Source organism: Mobula hypostoma, chromosome 3 (assembly GCF_963921235.1).
Source record: "Mobula hypostoma chromosome 3, sMobHyp1.1, whole genome shotgun sequence".
In the NCBI taxonomy this organism is placed as follows: domain Eukaryota; kingdom Metazoa; phylum Chordata; class Chondrichthyes; order Myliobatiformes; family Myliobatidae; genus Mobula; species Mobula hypostoma.
In genome coordinates this window covers 56,878,286-56,901,664 of record NC_086099.1, presented here as the reverse complement: position 1 = coordinate 56,901,664, position 23,379 = coordinate 56,878,286, and the positions used below count along the sequence as shown (strand labels likewise).

The 23,379-nt window shown below is 41.7% G+C and overlaps 1 protein-coding gene across 2 annotated transcripts in view; it reads right to left on the bottom strand.

Annotated features, from left to right (window-relative positions):
* The window catches only part of LOC134343418 (zeta-sarcoglycan), a 981,051-nt gene that overhangs the window by 172,036 nt on the left and 785,636 nt on the right, over positions 1-23,379 (bottom strand). For both annotated transcript variants that reach the window (XM_063042119.1, XM_063042118.1), the window contains exon 4: positions 18,729-18,816. In XM_063042119.1, coding sequence (XP_062898189.1) covers positions 18,729-18,816 — 88 coding nt within the window. The remainder of the gene's footprint in view (positions 1-18,728; positions 18,817-23,379) is intronic.

Here is a 23,379-nt window from a genome sequence, read left to right as displayed (position 1 = left end):
CTCTCCAACGTCAGCACATCCTTTCTTAAATAAGGAGCCCAAAACTACCCACAGTACTCCAAGTGAGGTTTTAACAGCACCTTATAGAGCCTCAACATCATATCCCTGCTCCTATACTCTATTCCTCTAGAAATGAATGCCAACATTGCATTCGGGAGGATGTGCGTAGGTTTGTTGCGCTGCTGGGTCCTAAAGTCCACCGCACTGACACAGGTTAAATAAGGGACTTGAGCATATGTGTTTTTTTGGTATGGGGGGGGATGGGGGGGGCGGTTCTGAAATCCGAAAAATTCTGAATTCCGAAATGCAACTGGCCCCAAAGATTTCGGATAAGGGATTGTAAACCTGTATAAAGAAAGGTACACAACAGGAATTCTGCAGATGCTGGAAATTCAAGCAACACACATCAAAGTTGCTGGTGAACGCAGCAGGCCAAGCAGCATCTGTAGGAAGAGGTGCAGTCGACGTTTCAGGCCGAGTCCTGACGAAGGGTCTCGGCCTGAAACGTCGACTGCAGCTCTTCCTACAGATGCTGCTTGGCCTGCTGCGTTCACCAGCAACTTTGATGTGTGTTGGTTGTAAGGAAAGGTACGTTGCATCCACAGTTTCTCCGGTTAGCAGACGATTTCCCTCCACGTCTCTCTGACGTAGTGGGGAACCATGTACGAGGCAAGTTACAGCAGTGGTTTTCCATTGCCTTCTGCCGGGTGAGTTTCCAAAGAGATCGCCAGCTCGTAACCCAGTACGGATTGAAAGCGTGCAGGGGAGCCGGCTGGATTCAAACTCGGGACCTGTCGTCCCGAAGTCCAGCGCTGATGCTACTACTCTACATCTTTGAATTGTAGTGAGTGAGAGGAATCTTAAGAGAAGTTGTTGAGGTTAAGAAGATGTTTTTCAGGTGGATGTAAGTGTTAGTGGATGAGGATTGTTTAGGTCTTTATTCCAGAAAGAAGCAGAGGTCCCTAACATATTTGTAATGTGGGACGGAAGTATTTGCATAATTGTAATTTTTTTGCACATTGTGTGTTTGACGGTCCTAATTAATGTGTTTGAATGTGTTTCTTTGTTCTTGTAACTGCTGTAAAACGGCAAATTTCTGCGAGCAAACAAACAATAAATAAATACATAATACTCAGAACTAAGTGAGTCCACGGGCACGAAGCCCGTTCATTGTTGCAGCTGCTCTTTGGAGCCCGTGAGTTGCAAGTCACAGCCTCAGTTCAGCGCACTGACAAGTAAACCCACGGTGCAGCGAGCTATGGGAGTCTGTGGTTTTATGGTAGATACTGGGGTATAATTTGTCTCCTGAGGTGGAGCCAAAGAAACCTAGAAAAGGATGTGTTGTGTCCAAAATAGACAGCAGTCTCTATATATACTTCCGTCCCACATTACAAATATGTTAGGGACCTCTGCTTCTTTCTAGAATAAAGACCTAAACAATCCTCATCCACTAACACTTATATCCACCTGAAAAACATCTTGTTACCCTCAACAACTTCTCTTATGATTCCTCTCACTCACTACAAGTCAAAGATGTAGCTATGGACACTTGCTTGGACCCTAGCTGCAGTATACCTACTCTTTTGCTTGCTGCACGGAGTAGTCCCTGTTCTAGACCAACCCTAACAAACACATTACTGGGAGGAATCAGTGGATCAAGCAGTTTCTGTGGGGGAGGGGAATCGAACAGTTAACATTGCTCACCCCTCCCTAATGCTCCAATAGATGTGGTTTCTCCCACAAAGTTCCTCAAGCAGCTTGATTGTTGCACAGATTGCAGCACCTGCAGCTTCCTGTATCTCTGTTTTACTATTTTGGCACCAATTCTCAACTCTTTCTCTGAAATAACAATGACCGGATTGGTGTTGCCTCCTATGTTTGCGTGGAATTCATAGATGTTTATCTCCTTTGCCACCTATTTCTGCCACAAGACCACAAGACAAAGGAGCAGAAGTAGGCCATTCGGCCCATGGAGTCTGCTCCGCCACCCAGTATGAGCTAAACTATTCTCCCATCTCGTTCCAATTTCCAGCTTTATCCCCATACCCCTTGATACCCTAGGTAATTAGATACCTATCAATCTCCTCCTTAAACATCCTCAATGATCGGGCCTCCACAGCTGTATGTGGCAACGAATTCCAGAAATCCACGCCCCTCTGGCTAAAAAAAATTCTCCTCATCTCTGTTTTAAATGGGTACCCTCTAATTCTAAGACTGTGGCCTCTTGTCCTGGACTCACCCACCAAGGGAAACAGCCTTTCCACATCTACTCTGTCCAACCCTTTCAACATTCGAAATGTTTCTATGAGATCACCTCTCATTCTTCTATACTCTAATGAATACAGTCCAAGAGCTGACAAACACTCCTCATATGTTAGCCATTGCATTCCAGGAATCATCCTCGTAAATCTTCTCTGAACTCTCTCCAACATCAGTACATCCCTTCTCAGATAGGGGGCCCAAAACTACACACAGTATTCCAGATGAGGTCTCACCAGTGCCCCATAGAGCTTCATCAACACCTCCTTACTCTTATACACTATTCCTCTTGAAATAAATGCCACCATAGCATTTGCTTTCCTTACTGCTGATCTAACCTGGTGGTTAACCTTTAGGGTATCCTGCACGAGGACCCCAAAGTCCCTTTGCACTTACGATTTTTGAATTTTCTCCCCATCCAAATAATAATCTGTCCGATTATTTCTTCTTCCAAAATATACAACCGTACATTTCTCAGCATTTTATCTCATCTGCCATTTCTTTGCCCACTCTCCTAAACTGACCAAGTCTCTCTGCGACCTTTCCGTTTCTTCAACACTTCCTGCTCCTCCACCTATCTTGGTGTCATCCGCAAACATAACCACAAAACCACTCAATCCATAATCTAAATCATCGATATACATTGTAAAAAGAAGCGGCCCCAACAGCGACCCCTGCGGAACAGCACTAGTAACCAGCAACCAATCAGAATAGGATCCCTTTATTCCCACCCTTTGCTTTCTGCCTATCAGCCAATGCTCCACCCATTCCAATATCTTTTCTGTAATTCCATGGGCTCTCATCTTATTAAGCAGCCTCTTAAGCGGCACCTTACAAAGGCCTTTTGAAAATCCAAATACACAACATCCACAGCCTCTCCCTTATTAATCTTATTTGAGATTACCTCAAAAAATTCCAATAGGTTGGTGAGGCACGATCTTCCTTCATGAAACTATGCTGGCTTGGGCCTATCTTGTCATGCACCTCAAGGTATTTCATAACCTCATCCTTGAGGATCGAATCCAATAACTTTCCAACTACCGATGTCAGACTAATAGGTCTGCAATTTTTCTTTTTGCTGCCTCCCTCCTTTCCTAAACAGCGGAAACACATTTGCAACCTTCCAGTCCTCCGGAACCATGCCAGAGTCTATTGATTCCTGGAAGATCATTTCCAATGCTTCCACAATCTCCAAAGCCACCTCCTTCAGAACATGTGGGTGCGTCCCATCTGGTGTGGGAAACTTATCTATTCTTAGTCCATTTAGTTTCCCAAGCACTTTCTCTCTCGTAATCTTGACTGTAACTCTGCCATCTCTTTGTCACCCATTATAATTTCTCCAGCATCATTTTCAATCAGTACTATATCTACCAGTGTCAGTCTTTAACTCTTCATATATTTAAAAAAAAACCTCTTAGCATCCTTTTTTATGTTAATTACCAACTTCCTTTCATAATTCATCTTTTCTTTCCTAATGACTTTCTTAGTTTCCTTCTGTAAGTTTCTATAAGTTGTCCAGTCCTTAGTTCTCCCACTAATTTTTGCTTCCTTGTACGCCGTCTCTTTTGCTTTTATTTTAGCCTTAACCTCTCTCATTAGCCACATTTGTGCCATTTTTCCATTCATAATTTTCTTTTTTCTTGGAATATATTTTTCCTGCACTTTCCGTATTTCGTGTAGGAATTCCATCCAATTCTGCTCTACCATCCCTCCATCTAGCTTACTTTTCCAATCTACTTGGGCCAGTTCCTCTCTCATACCACTGTAGTTTCCTTTGTTCCACTGAAATATCGATACACCTGATACCAGCTTCTCCTTTGCCTAGCCTTCAAATTCACCTGGCTCCATGCGGTGATTGCTGGTGCTCTGCATTTCATTCTTTGGGCAACACATTCAAAGAAGCAAGAATGTATGGTTGTCAATTCTTGCTGATGGTTCAGGGTGCATAAGCAAATTAAATCAGCAGAAAACAATCTCATTATACCTTGGAAATCCAAAAAATCACAATGTCACGCAGATCTAATGATCAGATTGCTTACAGGCAAACCACGCTTTAATTATATTTTAAAACTGTGGCAGAAGCCAGTTGCTTCGGGCTAAGGGCTTTAATGAACAATTTTGATGTTTGACAGGATTTCCAATTTTTGAGACAAAATAGCAGGGGAACTCAATGACATCAGAGAACTCTACCTGACATACATTTATGAAACACCCACATCATTATGGCAGCCACTTTGGGCACAGAAATTAAAATGATAAGAATATACATATATCAATAAATCAACACCTTAATATCATTTTTTTCTCTGCTCTTTTCTCCTTTTGTCTGCCAATTGTATATGCTGTTCTGTATACACAACAGATTTCTACTGCAGTATATACAATAGATTTGAGGATGAAATCAGAGGGATCACACCAGGACCACTAGATTCAAAAACAGTTACTTCCTTCAAGCCCTCAGGCTGATCAACACCTCCGCCTATTAACTACACCCACCACCACGTCTTACACATCAGCCCCTCAGCATCCTTCATCACCCCAATGCAGTGCCACTTTACCCTTACACTTCACACCTCACACACTGACAGTCACTGCCCTGCTGTGTGTCCATATGTCCTGCTGCTACCTAGAAGAGCTCCTCTTGCCGAGAGTCACTTTGTCACTATACTATCTCCAGTCAGTCACCTCATGTACAGATCCCCCGCACCTTGCATCATCTTTTATACATACAGTCCATGTACAGTATATAAGCTAATCTTATGCACAGGGCCACACTCAAACAATTACTTGTACATACAATGTGCTTTATTTGATTGCCTTTATATTGTTTTTTATTGCGCTCTTTCTGCTTATTGTGTTTTTTCATGCTGCAATCATTTCATTCTCCTTTACACAAGTGTACAGAAGGATTACAATGAACAATCTTGAATCCTGAATATTGAAGTAAAGGAAATGTCATTCATGTAACTTGCTTTGTCCTCTTGTTTCTTTTGCTGTCAATTAGCTTGATCCAAACATTAAGCACTGGAGTGAGGTTTCCTGCAGCACCTGGTCTTTTAGGCTGCAGTCAGTGGCGTATCTAAGGTATGGCAGGTATGGCACGTGCCCTGGGTGCCACTTGAAGGGGGGCCCCACTGAGCAGTTTCTTTTAAAGTCAGACAAGCCATCCTTGAATAGTGAAAAAAGAATTTTCTTCAAATGTCTTTGATTATCATGGGTGAGAAGCACTAGGATGGCCTTACTTCAGAGCACTGTGTAAGAAGACCGGACGGAAGAGACGGAAGTTGGAGGCGGAGGAAGCCAAGAAGTCGAGCAAGTTCTTCATGTCCTTCTTTGAAAAGCCCGGAACAAGTAGTTCGACACGTTCCATGGAGTCGCCTGCACCTGCTACAAGTTTGTTAGAATTCGAAGGTGGATCAAGTACAAATACATGACAAGCTGAGGAGGAAGTCGTCAGATAAATCCAAATATGACGAGATTAAGAGTGAGGCTGTCACAGAGAACGTGGACGTGGCAGGAGGGGAAGATGATGGTGGTGGGGGTGATGTTGAGTTTGTTGACAAGATTTTACCTGATGAGATTGAACCTGACGATACTGAACCTAGTGAACTGGATGGTGTCAAAGAGCCTCGAACTGTCATACCAGAAGTGATTGAACAGCATGACATTGGACTTCTGAAGTTCGACAAGGATACTGGAAAAACGCCTGACGTGTTGAGAAAGTCATCCTGGATCTACGTCTTATATTTCAGCGGGTGTCCAGAACGAATTCATCCACATGATGGCATCCACTGTTTGCCAGAGTTTACTGAGAAGCATTTGTAAAGCCAAGTACTATGGTCTCATGTTCGACTCGACTCCTGATCAGGCACACCGTGAGCAGATGTCAGAAGTAATGAGGTATGTGGAAGTTGATTTTGAGAGGAAAACAGTCTGTGTTAGAGAGTCCTTTCTTGGTTTTATCCAGATAAGCCAGAAGGATGCTGAGAGCTTGTTTGAAAACATCTTGAAAGCGAGAGAAGGACGAAATGGAGCTACAAGTTTGTCATTCACAGTGCTATGACAACACAGCTGTGATGGCTGGATGCGGAAGTGATACTCATCAAAGAATAAGTGAGAAAAACAACCTGGCAGTGTTTGTGAATTGCGACAATCACTCACTCAACTTGGTGGGTGTACATGCAGCCAAGCAGGATACAATGATGGTCACGTTTTCTGGAACCATCAAAGCTCTCTACGTATTTTTCTCTCGTTCAACACAGCGCTGGGAAAAACTCAAAAACACCTTGCCTGTAGTTGTTAAGCCGGAGTCCGAAACCAGGTGGAGTGCAAGTTCAGAAGCAGTGAAATCCGTCAACAAGTACCTTGAGGAGATACCTCAAGATCTCCAGGACATGACTGACAATGAAAACGAGACCAGTGAAACAAGAAGTGACGCAAGGTAGCTGTACAACCACATGTTGAGTTACGATTTTCTGATTTTGTTAGAATTTTGGAACAAAGTACTCATTCGCATTGACCGTATTCAAAAGAGGCTGCAGGATCCTAGCATGAACTTCCACGATGATGTCCTGAATTTGAAAGCCCTCCGGGATCATTTTTATGATGAAAGAGAAGTGTTGATCAGTGAGTCACTCAAAGAAGGAGTCGGTCTCTGTCAAGAATGGAAAATTGAAGTTGAAAGATGTCAGAGACGAAAGAAATGAATGGCTGGTGAAAACTCGAGAGACGCTGGGTTAACAGCTAAGGAGGAAATGGAAAGATTCATGAAGTGAACACTCGACTGTCTTCACAGAGAACTGGATGAAAGGTTAGCTCATTTGCACGACACTGACGCCAAGTTTAGATTCCTTCTTGATGTCGAGGGACTGTGTTACGGCGCTGACAATAACGACCGAAAAAATAAGTGCAAAAATTTGGGCGAATTGTACAGCTTTGATGTTGATGGACAGCAGCTATATGAAGAAATTTTGGATTGCAGAATGTTGCTATCAAGGCAGGTCAACATGAAAATATCAAAACCTGAAGAGCTTCTTGAATTTATTGTTCAGTATGGAGATGAGAGCGTCTTCCCCAATCTTCGCATTGCTATTCAGATAATGCTGACCATCGCAGTTTCCATCGCCAGCTGTGAGAGATCATTCAGCAAGTTAAAACTAATACTTTCATATTTGAGAACCTCCATGGTTCAAGGCAGACTCTATGATCTTGCTCTGCTGAGCGTAGAAAGAGAAGAAACTGAAAAAAACTGACTTTGATCACATCATAGACCAATTTGCATCAGTGAAAGCAAGGAAGGTGCAGTTATAATTTTCATGTATTGCCATAATTTCTCAATTAAAAGATTAATGAGCTTGACTTGAATTTTTGAGCTGATATTACAGTAAAGTTATCTAAAAGATGGGTGTCAGATGTTTGGACAGGGGCGCAATTACAGTGCTTGCCATAGGCGCTATTTTCCGTAGATACGCCCCTGGCTGCAGTATCATTTAATGTGGTCTAAAATACTATTTTGCATGGCAAGAGGGCATGTACAGTAGGCACTGGTAAAATGCAAGCACTATTTCAGCCAACCTCAGTGATCTACTTTGCCATTGAAACCTCAGCAACTACGCAATGCAGGGTATATTTCCTATCCCAAGATGTCCTAACAGCACAATGAGAGAATCATATTATGAAGATATGAAATCAAATAAATGCTATACCCAGCAGCTTCATCTTCTAAAACACCATTTGGGATTTTATAACAGGTCAGCAGCATACATAGTAGATTCCGGTTAAATTGGGACAGCCTTTTATTTGGGAGAACTTTTAAAGGACGTAAACTAAATTCAGGAAATATTTGGGACTCCCTTCATTTATTTGGGACACTATGTCACATAACGGAAGCAGAAGACTATTGCCAAACAGTTTCTGACTAGCATCAGTCACGTGCACTTGCAGACTCTACACTGTGCTGAGAGTGATCTTATTTTAAATAGCGTAAGTTGTGTGTGTTGGTGTTCAAAAACCTTTGTCACTGATAGTTGGTGAGCAGGAAGACAATTTGGAACCATTTTGCTCACCGCGGTTTCAAGCATTGAGGCTTGGAGATGTCAGAAGTGGCTCAGAATGAAAATGCAGTGATTTCACGACTTCAACAAGTTAGGAACTATGAAGTATCAACAATAATCTTGAATGTTACAATGAAAATAAAGACTTGGAGGATGCAATCATCTAAAGCATTGTATGAAGGCAGTCCATTACTTGTGGTAGGTATCTGTGCAAGATTTGTTCATTTACAGTCAATCAAAAGAACACGGTAGATAAATTCCTCTGTTGTATCTATTAGGAACTAAAAGAGTTTTATAATACTGTAGAGGTATTGGTAGAGTTCTGATTTGTTCTGTATTTCGATTAAATACACAATTGTTACTCAGTTAAATGGTAGTTTGTCATTTTTAGACCTTCTAACAATTTCCACGAAGCTTTGGCTAATTGGAGCAGCCGCTTATTTGGGCCAAAATGTACTGGTCCTGATGTGTCCCAATTAACCCAAATCCACCGTATGTTAATTTTCCCAATTCTGAAAATGGGAAATAGAAGCAGGAGGAGGTCATTGGACCCCTTAAGCTGCTCTATCATTCAATAAGATCATGGCCGATCTTCGATCTTAAACATTTATCTGCCCCGTCCCTGTAACCCTCCTTAATATCCAGAAGTCTATCAGTCTCTGCTCTGAACACAATGACTGATGCTGCACAACCATCAGAGGGAGAGAATTTTAAAGATTCACCATCCATAGTGTTAATAAATTGCCCTTCATTTCAGTTCTAGATGGTCTGCTCCTTATTTTTTGACTGGGAGCAGGCTTCAACCTCCACATATATTTGCTCTTGAGCACTCATTATCTAAAAGCAAGAGGAAATAGGCCTGACATATTTAATCTTTCTTGATATAACAGACACACTGTTCCAAGTATCAGTCTGATAAATTTTCATTGCTCCCTCTCTATTGTTAGCTCTTTCTCAACCAGGTTGAAGCAAAATGTTTAATTGGTATCTTATCCATCATCCTTCTAAACACTCATTCCTAATTATTCATTCCTAAGGCCAATAGCATCTCCCAAATTCTTGGCCACTAATCCTAAGAAAGCCCAGAGACGGCAGGTAAAGGGGAACATAACCAATGGCAAGTATTCCTCCAAGTTACTCATCATCCTGATTTGGAAATCTATCATTGTTCCTTCATCAGTGCTGGATGTAAATGCGGTAATTCACTATGCAATAGCTCAACTTCTTATCTAACACCACCATTTCCTCAGGAGCAATTAGAGATGGGTAATAAATACAGGCTTTGCTAGAAACACTCAGCTCTCACAAATGCATAAAATAAAAACTGTTCACAAGTGTTTGGCCCAGAGTTTGCCATATCCTTGATCCAGTTATGGACTGGAGAGCTGGATTCAAGAGAGAAACTGAGAGAGACTGCGCTGAACATCAGAGCATCATTTGATCAAGTGTGTCAACAGATCAAGTGTGTCAACATGGAACCCTGAGCCACACAGCACAGGACGATGGTTGTGATTGCTGGAGATCAGTCATCCCAGCCCCAGAGCAGTGCTATTGAAGTTCAGCAGGGCAGCATCTGAGGCCCAAACATTCTCTGCTGCTTCTTCAGGAACCTTCTTTCTATCACAAGGGCAGCAGTTGGAACATTTGCTGATGGTAGCATGATTTTCTATTTCATTCACAACTCAGCAACAAATGGATCAGCTGAAAGACCGCCAAACCATTCTGTAACGGCAGACAAGTGATAGATAACATTTCAACCAGGCAAAGAACATCTCCGACATGAAACAACCTGGCAATCCATGATATTACTATCACTAAGTTCCCTAATTCTTGAAGCATGTGACTCCTCTTTTGACATTCAGAAGTCAGGACTGTCTAAAAAATGCATTTCCAACAATACTCAGTTCTACAATACTCTTATAGGAAAATACGCCCCATCGCTTTGCTAAACATTTATTATTGTGACAGAAGTGTATAACATGTACAAAATGCACTGCAGTTGCTCATGCATGTGTTTTAGAGCAACTCTGACAATTCACAACCTTTACCCACTGTGGTGACAATTAATCAGGCATCTGGGAATAACACCACTGTTGGCTCCTCCTCAGAAGTCACATACAATGTTAAATTGGAATGACATCATCACTCAGGTTGACTTCATGGAATTCCATACTCAATGACATTATTGGAATACCTCCATCAGAGGGAAGGCAGAGGTTTGGGAAAATGACTCACCACCACCTTCTGAAAGCTGTTTATATACAGCAATAAATGCGTGGCCTTCTTAACGATGCCCGTATCCCAAAATGCTAATAAACAAATAAATGTTTGAAACTGTAAATCATTGTAGTATACAAGACAGTTAAAAAGCCATTAAAGCAACACACATCAAAGTTGCTGGTGAACACAGCAGGCCAGGCAGCATCTCTAGGAAGAGGTGCAGTCAACGTTTCAGGCCGAGACCCTTCGTCAGGACTAACTGAAGGAAGAGTGAGTAAGGGATTTGAAAGTTGGAGGGGGAGGGGGAGATCCAAAATGATAGGAGAAGACAGGAGGGGGAGGGATGGAGCCAAGAGCTGGACAGGTGATAGGCAAAAGAGATATGAGAGGATCATGGGACAGGAGGTCCGGGAAGAAAGACAAGGGGGGGGGGTGACCCAGAGGATGGGCAAGAGGTATATTCAGAGGGACAGAGGGAGAAAAAGGAGAGTGAGAGAAGGAATGTGTGTATAAAAATAAGTAACAGATGGGGTACGAGGGGGAGGTGGGGCATTAGCGGAAGTTAGAGAAGTTGATGTTCATGCCATCAGGTTGGAGGCTACCCAGACGGAATATAAGGTGTTGTTCCTCCAACCTGAGTGTGGCTTCATCTTTACAGTAGAGGAAGCCATGGATAGACATGTCAGAATGGGAATGGGATGTGGAATTAAAATGTGTGGCCACTGGGAGATCCTGCTTTCTCTGGCGGACAGAGCATAGACGTTCAGCAAAGCGGTCTCCCAGTCTGCGTCGGGTCTCACCAATATATAAAAGGCCACACCGGGAGCACCAGACTCAGTATATCACCCCAGCCGACTCACAGGTGAAGTGTTGCCTCACCTGGAAGGACTGTTTGGGGCCCTGAATGGTGGTAAGGGAGGAAGTGTAAGGGCATGTGTAGCGCTTGTTCCGCTTACACGGATAAGTGCCAGGAGGGAGATCAGTGGGGAGGGATGGGGGTGACGAATGGCCAAGGGAGTTGCGTAGGGAGTGATCCCTGCAGAATGCAGAGAGAGGTGGGGAGGGAAAGATGTGCTTCGTGGTGGGATCCCATTGGAGGTAGCGGAAGTTACGGAGAATAATATGTTGGACCCGGAGGCTGGTAGGGTGGTAGGTGAGGACCAGGGGAACCCTATTCCTAGTGGGGTGGCGGGAGGATGGAGTGAGAGCAGATGTACGTGAAATGGCGGAGATGCGTTTAAGAGCAGAGTTGATAGTGGAGGAAGGGAAGCCCCTTTCTTTAAAAAAGGAAGACATCTCCCTTGTCCTAGAATGAAAAGCCTCATCCTGAGAGCAGATGTGGCGGAGACGGAGGAATTGCGAGAAGGGGATGGCGTCTTTGCAAGAGACAGGGTGAGAAGAGGAATAGTCCAGATAGCTGTGAGAGTCAGTAGGCTTATAGTAGACATCAGTGGATAAGCTGTCTCCAGAGATAGAGACAGAAAGATCTAGAAAGGGGAGGGCGGTGTCGGAAATGGACCAGGTAAACTTGAGGGCAGGGTGAAAGTTGAAGGCAAAGTTAATAAAGTCAACGAGCTCTGCATGCGTGCAGGAAGCAGCGCCAATGCAGTCGTCGATGTAGCGAAGGAAAACTGGGGGACAGATACCAGAATAGGCACGGAACATAGATTGCTCCACAAAGCCAACAAAAAGACAGGCATAGCTAGGACCCATACGGGTGCCTATAGCTACACCTTTAGTTTGAAGGAAGTGGGAGCAGCCAACGGAGAAATTATTAAGTGTAAGGACTAATTCCGCTAGACAGAGCAGAGTGGTGGTAGAGGGGAATTGATTAGGTCTGGAATCCAAAAAGAAGCGTAGAGCTTTGAGACTTTCCTGATGGGGGATGGAAGTATATAGGGACTGGACATCCATGGTGAAAATAAAGCGGTGGGGGCCAGGGAACTTAAAATCATCGAAAAGTTTAAGAGCGTGAGAAGTGTCACGAACATAGGGGGGATAAAACCGTGTCAAGGTATGCAGAAATGAGTTCGGTGGGGCAGGAGCAAGCTGAGACAATAGGTCGGCCAGGACAGGCAGGGTTTGTGGATCTTGGGTAGGAGGTAGAAACGGGAAGTGCGGGGTGTGGGAACTATAAGGTTGGTAGCAGTGGATGGGAGATCCCCTGAGCGTATAAAGTCGGTGATGGTGTTTTAAAAAGCCATTAAAATTGCTTCAAATAATTAAACTTGCAAATTGAATTATTCCCATCTGTTGCCAGGCCTGGCATAATGCTGCGGAATCCAGAGTGACTCAACATGTCCTGGATTTACAATATGGATTTACAATATGGCTTATGTGGAAATAGCTACAGATTTCCCTTTGGAATCACTGGCTAGAGTCAGCAAAATTCACTCCAATATCCTTTAGGCCCTAACTGGTTGGGAAAATGTTGTCAGGTCATTATGAGGGGTACAGAAGTGAATGCATGTTGGCGTTTTCCATTTAGGATGGGTGAAACTAGAACTAAAGGTCATAGAGTAAGGGTGAAAGATGATGTATTTAAGGTGAATCTGATGGGGAGTTTTTCATTCAGAGAGTGGTGAGAGTGTGGAATAAGCTTCCAGCGGAAGTGGTAGACTCGGGTTCAATTGTAATGTTTAAGAGAAGTTTGGATAGGTACATGGATGGAAGGCACATGGAGGGATATATATCAGAACGCAGGTAGATAAACTCGGCAGGAAATCAGGTTGGCATGGATTAGATGTACCGAAGGGTCTGTTTCTGTGTTGTTGTGCTCTATGATTCCAGGTCCTTCATATATCCATGAATGAAAATCATCATCCTGAACCAATATCCTGAAGTCTCCATCTACTGTTTGCAGACACCAAAGAAAAAAATAAGAACTTGGTGCAATTCCCTACAATCTAAAAAGGGGAATCCACTCAAACAGTTTACTCTGGGTTAGGTCAGGGACATGGACATGATTCAATTACTATTGTTCCATGTATTTCTATCAGGGATGTGAATGCAAGGAACCATGTGTGAATATTTTTGGATTATTCTAATTTTCAGAACATTAAGTTTTGAATGCCAAAAATGCTCAGAAGTATGCATCATTTGTGTTTATTCTGACAAAGCCAGCCTACCCAGATATGTGGCTTAGTTGGGTCTCAGAGATATTTCAGCTATTACATTTGCAGGATGTATTTTGCTTCAGTCTACCAGGGCACGTCTAACCAACCTGGTAGAACATCTACTGAAGAAAGCAATATCTACTCTCTGAAAATTCTCAATGGGGCAATCACAGAAGGAAATGAGAATCCTATTCCAGTGGCAAGGAGTTAACCTTATTATATTATCTCATACTTCACATACTTTCCTGCAAGGTAGAAGGAGGCCATTCAGCCCTTTGAGTCCATGCTGATTATCAGATAATAATCAGAATCAGAATCAGGTTCAATATCACCAGCATATGTCATGAAATTTGTGAAATTAATAATCCCATCAATCCACAGCAAAACAGCCATCTGAATTAACTTTGGTTGCAGCATCCCAATTTGATTATTACAATGAGTTGTTTAAACCATTCCAAGTTAGTTTTGTTAGGTTAAGCTGAAGTTTCAAAATGCTAAGAGGATTGGCCACTGCAATTCCAAGGATCTAAATTATTTTGCTCGCTGAGAGCAAACCCAAAGGACACATGCATAATATTGAAGTGTTTTAATAAACATATGAGATATTTTTTCATCCTCTAAGTAGCACAAGAATAGACATCAAGTGGTTTTTAATTTTTCTCTTCAATGCCTCTCAGCACACGGGACAACCAATTAATTCTGTTTTACACCTCATCAATCCTATTCTAAGCTGCTTCCATAACAAATTCCTTTTTCACATGTCCATTAGACAGTTTCATTGATGCCCACCAGGAAATCTACACAAACAGAACTAAGGGGCCAGAAATAGCACACACAAAATACTGGAAGAATTCAACAGGTCAGGCAGAACCTATGGAGCAAATACAACAGTTGATGTTTTGAGTCGAGGCCCGTTTGGACAGGAAAGGAAAGGGGAAGAAGCCAGAATAAGAAGGTGGAGGGAGGGGAAGGAGTACACACTGTAAGGTGATGGGTGAAGCCAGGTCAGGGGGAAGGTCAGTGGTGGGGAAGAGGGAGGACGGACTGAGAAGTTGAGAGGTGACAGGTGGAAAAATAAAGGGCGAAGAAGAAGCAATCTGATAGGGTAGAAGAGTGCATCATGGAAGGAAATGAAGGAGAAGAAACACCAGAGGGAGATGCAACACACATCAAAGTTGCTGGGGAACACAGCAGGCCAGGCAGCATCTATAAGAAGAGGTACAGTCGATGTTTCAGGCCCAAAACGTCGACTGTACCTCTTCCTATAGATGCAGCCTGGCCTACTGCGTTCTCCAGCAACTTTGATGTGTGTTGCTTGAATTTCCAGCATTTGCAGAATTCCTCATATTTGCGACCAGAAGGAGATGATAGGCAGGTGAGGAGAAGAGAAGGGGTAAGAAGGGAGCCTGAATGGGGAATGAACATAGAGAGAGGGGTAGGAGGGAGAAGTGACCAGAGCTTAGAGATATGCTCATGTCGTCAGGTTGGAGGCTACTCAGATGAAAACCTAAATAAAGCCGTCAGGAATTCTGCTCTATTACATCTAAATAGCCCACCTAAATCACAATAACTCCTGAAATTACTGTGTGAAACCATGCTGAAGGCCCAGCTTTCAAGGCATCTATGTATGTGATGCCTTTGTCTGCTGTGTGTAGAAAGAATTCATTCCCCTGTATTTCAGGAAAGAGGCATGAGTACCTAGTGCAGTTTCATCTCACAGGTCTTTTAATGCCAGAGAATTTCAAAAACAAATACCCTAAGGATTCTGTGCTGAAGTCTACCACTTGACTGATTTACACATCTCAGATCTTCTTTTATCTATGGGTTTACTTCCCATAGTAACACAATATTGTATGTGACTAGCACCTCAGCTAAGGTTGGGAATGAGTTCTGCACCTAACTAAAATCAAAGGTTAGAGCTGAACTTGATAAGGAAATCCTTCTTTGGCCTTATGTCTCAATTTGAAAGCATTGCCTGGTAGACCAGCAATTTTCAATTAAACTCTGCCAGATCTAGATCCAGATCACGTACAATTTGTTTTCAAAACTTCCATTGACCTTGCCCCATGCTTTTCCTGAGACAATGAATGGAGACTCTGTAATTACTTCTTCGGATATCTGCCTTTTTCAGTTACATTTTCTACTGGGAAGTGATTAACATAATCATAAGATAATTTGCCTGTAGTTAGAATTAATCTTGCATCCCAAAATCTTTCATTACCTAGCCCTTAGTAATTCAAAAGCACTACAAAACACTAAATAGGAATCTACAAATGACTTTAAGCTCTTAACCTTGAAATGTCATACTTTACAAAACTTCAGCATTTATTTTGCTTTAATTAAGTGATTCTGTTTTCCATTGTCCACCTCTAGCTGATAATAGTTGCTATTGTTCAGATTGATATGGGTTCAATACAAAAGGTTTTTGTTTATGAATCATTATCCCTGAGGGTGGAGGGCAGCACAATGGTGCTTTGCAGCTCTTCTGACCAGGTTTAATTCTGCCTCCCGGTGCTGATTATGTGGAATTTGCATGTTCTCTTTCTGGTACCGTGAGCTTCCTCCAGGTGCTCTGGTTTCTTCCCACGTTCTAAAAACATTCAATTTGGTAGGTTAATTGGTCACTGTTAATTGTCCATTGTGTGTAATCAGGTGTTAAAATCCAGGAATGGCAGGAAAAGTACTAACAGTTTAGGATTAATGTAAATGAATGCATGATGGTTGATCGCTAAGCAAAGAGCTTGTTTCCATCCTGAATATTAGTAACACAGGACATTTATAATAAGATACTTCTTATTATTTAATATCTTTCTGAATCATAAGCTGATTATGATTTTGCACACTTAAAATAAGATGTACTTTAATAATATGCTATTTCTATATTTACAAATTTATGTAATCCAAGTTGTAATTAGTTTCTTACTTCTTCACTTTTCCTCCCTATCTACTTCCTGGCTACTCATTTAGAATAACCAGTTTTATCTACCAGTTGAGTCTGAATGGTTTGGTAGGCCACTTTCCACAGGGTCGCTTGTTTGATTTAAAGCACAACTGCACAGGGGTCGATGGTTAAGTAAGTCAGTTGTTTATCTCCTCCCTACTCCAGGAAAATAAAGTCGGTTAAAATGTTCCTCCATGCCTTTGGCTGAGATGAGCAGATATGGGGAATTTCCTGGCTCAAAGCTCAGTGGTGTATCATGCTGTGTGACTGGATGATTACATAGCTTTCTGACCTCTAAACAAAGAAATGAATTGAACATACATATCCATGACAGGCTATAATTTAATCATGGTTATCTGATCAAAGCTTGATCAGACATTTAATTTAGTTACTATATTCCACTGGAACCTTGATTTATTCATTAGCACATATGAAAAAAGTGACTGAAAAACCTCTGCTACTTTATGGACTCAATAGACTCCCATAAACCAAAGGCTCTTGCAAATTTCTGTAGATGTATGGCAGAGAGCAACTGATGGCATCATAGTCTGACATGGAGGCTCCAATCCACAGGATTGCCGGAGGCTGTTTACAGTTGTAGACTCAGCCAGATCTTCACAGGCATAACCCTCTCCACTACTGAGGACATCTTGAAGTGGTAGTGCCTCAAGAAGTACCATCCGTGACTAACGATCCTCACCATCAGGGACATGCCTTTTTCTCTTTAATCAGTGGGGTGACACCCACACTCAGGGTTCTGGAGCCCAAAGAATTTGAGAAACATCTTTCTCACCTCCACCATCAGATTTCTGAATGGTTCATGATTTAAATGACATTTATTCCTTTTTTTTGCACTATATACTCAACTCGTATTTTGTAGTAATTTAATGTACTACTGTTGCAAAAGAAAAATATTTCATGGTATGTAAGAACTCAAATATTTATGGCACACTTTCAATTTTTCTTGTGTAACATGGTTAATTGGTAACATTAATGGTCGGTAATAACATTAAAAACAGGCATTTGAAGTCATTAAGGAAATGCTTGACAGTATCCTCTTCCCATGAAAATGTGAGAATGAATAAAAAGCCCAATTGTTTTGTTTCTTTTGGCTATGCGATGAAACTGCAGCTGAACACTTCTCTATCTCACGTGAAATTCTCCTAATGTGTACTTTACAATAAACCACCAGATAGAGATGAGCTGTCAGTACACCAACAGATTTTCTTCTCCTCTGCCAAGGAGCTTCAAGGTCAATTCTTGTATTCTGTCACCAGGCAGAGATCATCTGACTTGTACTAACCAAGAATCAAGCCTAGGGCCTTTTGGCTTTTTTAATTCAGCAACTGAGCCATCAATGGAATTCAATCCAAGGCTTTAAATTGAGAATATGTGATTTTACGAAGATGTACTGTGCATTTCTCTGAACACCATCTTGTTTATAGGGTAAATTTATCCTTAATGATGTGAGCTTTGCAAACCTCCATCAATAAGCCTACAATATGTTGAAAATTTCACCTTGTTTTGCTCACAATTATGTATTCACACTGAAGAAAGAAGATTCTGCGTATTTTATCACTGAGATGTAAGCCAGAGGAGGATTAAAAAAGAGAACTTTAAGAAAGTAATTAATGATTTACAAAGAATCAACAGCAAAGTATGCAAAATGAAATCTCGATCTTCTTTCAGATAACTACAAATTGCTTAATAGTGCATTTAATATCATTGTACAGAAAGGAATTTAAAGATAAAGTGAGTATCACATTATAAATCTAGTGGATAAACATGCTGTGAAAGCTATTACATTGGTGGCTATGAAGTGCAGACTGATAAAAAGATATCTTTTAATTAAATAGCAGAAATTATTTGAAATGAAGTCAATAGTAAGACTTGTGAAAGAAATTATCAAAAGCTGAAATAACTCAAATTGAAAGAAATCATTTGGTTATTTTGAAAAAAAAAGATATGTTAGATCTGAAGCCTTTGATATGCTTTAATATAAATGTGATGAGACTTGAGAGACTGAAGTAAGTGCTGGCATTAATCAGCAGATACTTGATCTAAAAAGCCTATAACCCAATTAGCTTACAGATGGTGTGACTCTAAGTGAAAAATATAAGCACAGAATAGCAAACTCACCAACTGTCAGCTGTCCAGTAATCTGTCCAAGGTTATTGCGAGCATTCACGGTTACATTCCTGTCAGACTGCAACATCAGTGGGCTGTCCTGAGAAGTAATGACAAGAAAGGAAAAATGGGGTGGGGAGGGATAAAAATGATACTGAGGTGAGCTTGAAGAATGCAATGTAAAATTACCAGAAAGGATTTCCAATCTACCCCTTGTAACTCAAAGTCATTTCATTCAAATCATCAGACACTTTCCCTTTTTAAGCATTAACTTCACATATTCTTGTGGAATTGCAATGCTATTTATATCAGTCAATTTAAATTATTAGATAATTCAATGTTTTAAAAATGAAACAGATGAGTAAATTATCAAGAGTAAACTGTAGCAATATGTAAAAACCCACTCTATATCTAAATCAAACTCTGCTGTGGATAAAATCGCAAAAGGCAAGTTACACAGGTGGAGAACTGGAGAATGGAAAAAGTAGGAAAAGCTTCTTTCGCTCCACCATCAGATTATTGAATGGATAATGAACCAACCAGTGAACACTACCTCACTAGTTTTGCTCTCTATTTGCAGTACTTATTTAATTTAGATATACAGGTTTCCCCCGCCATGAGAAGGTACAGCATTCCTATGAAACAGTTCGTAAGCCGGAATGTCGTAAAGCGAAGAAGCAATTACCATTTATTTATATGGGAAAATTTTGAGAGCATTCGCAGACCCAAAAAATAACCTACAAAATCCTGCCAAATAACACATAAAACCTAAAATAACAGTAACATATAGTAAAAGCAGGAATGATATGATAAATACACAGCCTATATAAAGTAGAAATACTTTTCCACAATCATTACCTGCGCTGTTCTCTGTAGAGAAAATCTCATGCAAGCGCTCTCGGCAGCAACACAACGCAAGCACTGTCGGCAAAAACACGCGCAAGCGCTCTCCAGTAACCTTTAAGCTATTAAGTTGCCAAATCATACCAAATAACATGTAAAAATACACAGCCGATATAAAGTAGAAATAATGTATGTACCGTGTAGTATCACTTAAGGGAATTTAGAAGACATCGAGCAAACTGATGATGGTGTGTTAGGCTGAGTTGTCGCAGTGGCCCCCACCCTCCGGGCAGTGACCCGATACCGATCCGCGAAGCATGCAGGGGTCCAGCGGTAGCCGGGAGGCACACAGCACATTGGCAATCGCCTCTGATCTGGGCCGACATTTACGTGCCAGGCAGCACCTAATTAATTAGCATGTTTATTTCGGCTTTTTTCTTAAAGATGTGCTGTGTGCCTCCCGGCCACCGCTGCATTCTCTGTGAATCGGTATCTGTCCGCGGCCTGGGGGTTCGGGTGGTGGGACACTGGGGTGTCGTCTGTTTCCATCAGGGCAAGCAGGTCATCTTCTTCTATGTCTGCCCGCCTTGATGTCGAAGGTCAAGGTTCATCGTCTGCTGTGGCTGATGCGGAAGTCTTGTAAAACGACAGTATGCTTGACTGCTGAGCCTCACACATTTTTCTATCATACAGTTCTTTGTAAGGACTCAAACCATCTTGCAAATATGCCCTAAACCAACGTACCCTTTCAAAATTAAAGTCGTACTTTATCATTACTCATTTGGTTTCGATTGTTATCCTTTCCTCTTCCAATTGCATCAGCTCTTCACCTATCAGTTCTTGGTCATGGGATGCCAAAACCTCTTCAACAAAATCTTCGTCAACTTCCACAAGCCAAACTCACTTTGTCCTTACTTCGTTCACTACGATCAAAACGCTTAATTATGTCTAGTTTTATGCTAAGTGTAACACCCTTACGAGCTCTTTTAGGCTTTTCTGATACCTTAGAACTCATTTTGCTCACAGCTGCTCACAGGCACGTGTTTAAGCAATGCCGGCGAGAATGCAGTTCCTGGGAAGAGCGGCTGCTCGGGGCGCGTGCTGATTTTTTTTTCGCGCGCTGCCTTTTATCGTGCGCTGCTTTTTCCGCACGCTGCTTTTTTCGTAACAGTGAAAACACCTTCTGTTAGCGAAAACAGGGAGCTAATGTAAGTCTCTTGCAACAGTGAGGTTTCGTAAAGCGAACGTTCGAAAAGCGGGGGACACCTGTACATATTTCTTAAATGTTTTTATGTATTGCACTGTACCGCTGCTGCAAAACAAAAAAAGACATGATATATGTCAGTGATGTTAAACTGGATTCTGATTCTGATTCCAATGCATTTGTAGAAGCCTCATAAGCATTGACTGACCTGCGCATCATACAGCCAGAATTTCAGATGATCATCTTACCAGGAATGACACCTATCAATGTCCAGACTGGCTGTTTTTAAATGCAAATATCACTTATTTCCTGGTTCCATCCTAACTTTAAGAAATGGTATTGAGCAAAACAATTTTGGAGACTTGCATGTTCTGAATGTCATAAGGCTCTTCTACCTCACATTTAACCACAGAATGACAGAATCTCAGCTAATAATGTTCAGGCTAATAGATGTTTGCAACGGTGCTATGCTGTTTCTCAGGAAATGTATCAGCTTCTCAACAAACACGCCAAAAGAAGATGATGAGAATCTCTGTGGAACATCTGGGCTACTATATTCACTAATAAGCTTTCATTCAGAATTCAAATTATACATCCAGATACTAGAACCAAAAAAGGTAAGATATAGCTATCTATTTCACATACAAGAATAGCTTTAAAGGTGGAAAGGATAAATTGGCATACAGTGAATGACAGTTCTTGAAAGCAACTGACGAAGTAAATAAATCAGAAATTATTTCATTTTAATTTTTTCTTTCATTTTCAATATATCCCTGCCTTTCTCTCACTTAGGCACTGACTCTTGCATTAGATCTTGTTCAAGAATGTCAGTCATTGCTATCTAATTGATATGTTAGTCACAGTCAAAACAGTTACTTTTCATCTCATATCCACCTGAGCAACTGTCTTGAAGGAACTATACTGTAAGTAAAAATACATTAAAAGATGCTAGTTGAAAAACAAAGAAAACTAATGTAATCATAAAAATATAAATAGAAAGACCATTTTTACATGAAATATATTTTATTCATAGAGTTATGCAAGACAAGACAGTGCATTCACTGCACCTTACAGATTATCATTTTCACTTCAAATGTATAGATTATGGCAGAGTGGCATCATTTTTTCATTCTCAAGCACTCCACTAGCAATAATTTTGAATTATTTTTACACATGAACCAAACTCTATGTACACAACAGTGGTAGAACTCTATTTTAAAAAATAGAGGTCTATGGGTAACCCTAGGTAATTTCTAAGGTAAGGCCATGTTCGGCACAGCTTTGTGGGCCAAATGGCCTGTACTGTGCTGTAGGTTAGATTAGATTATGAGGACACGCAGTCCTCTTTTGTTGTCATTTAGTAATGCATGCATTAAGGAATGATACAATGTTTCTCCAGTATGATATCACAGAAACACAAGACAAACCAAGACTATAAAAAACTGGCAAAAACCACATAATTATAACATATAGTTACAACAGTGCAAAGCAATACCATAACTTGATAAAGAACAGACCATGGGCACGGTAAAAAAAAAGTCTCAAAGTCTTTCAAAAGTCCCATCATCTCACGCAGACGGTAGAAGGAAGAAAAAAGACTCTCCCTGCCATGAGCTTCCAGCACCGCAAACTTGCCGATGCAGCGTCCTGGAAGCACCCGACCACAGCTGACTCTTGAGTCTGTACAAAAACTTCGAGCCTCCAACCAGCCCTCCGATGCCGAGCACCGAGCACCATCTCTGCCGAGCGCTTCGACCCCGGCCCCGGCAACAGGCAATAGGCAAAGCCGAGGATTTGGGGCCTTCCCCTCTGGAGATTCTCGATCGCACAGTAGCAGCAGCAGCGAAGCGGGCATTTCAGAAGTTTTTCCAGATGTTCCTCCGTGCTTCTCATGGCTGTCTCCATCAAATCAGGATTGTGCACGGCATCCTACTTCACAAATACAAAATCATCTTGGAGCGGCCACGCGCGCTGCGTTGCACCACCATCTTCTCCTCCCCTCCCTATGTTTCTGTGCTCTACCCATAAAGCTTCCATGGTTGATGAACCAAGGTTCAGTGCTTCTCTCAGTAAGTAGTACTGCACCTTAGAATGTGTCAGTTTGCCACAATCAATCATAGAAACCTCTTTAACTGGAAACCAGCAAGTTTCAGACACACAGACTATGTATCCTCAGAACTAATGACCTTCCAACAGCAGTGACTATTCTTCTTAGTATACAACCCTAAAATCGTCATGACAAGTACACACTCCTGAAGGAAGTGGATTTTATTCACAGTGCACCCACCTCAAGGAAACCTTGTGGTGAGATTGGGCTACAAATGAGGGATTGATAAGGTCCATCCGAACAAGGATTTGATGCTTAGTTGAGATTTTTCATGGTAACCGGACAATATTTGGGGGAGCATCGTGACAGACTACACTGCCTTTTTCACTCTTGGGTCCTCTGGAAAATTCTATAAGGACCACTGCCTGACTGACTTGTGATCAGGGATGCCCCTCTGCAGGAGTTTTTCAACCAGGGATAGGTGGGATGTCATGAAGCTGCTGAAAGAGCATTCTGACAGGTAGAACCTCAGCACATGGCAACACCTGATGTTTGTATGCACAGGCCTA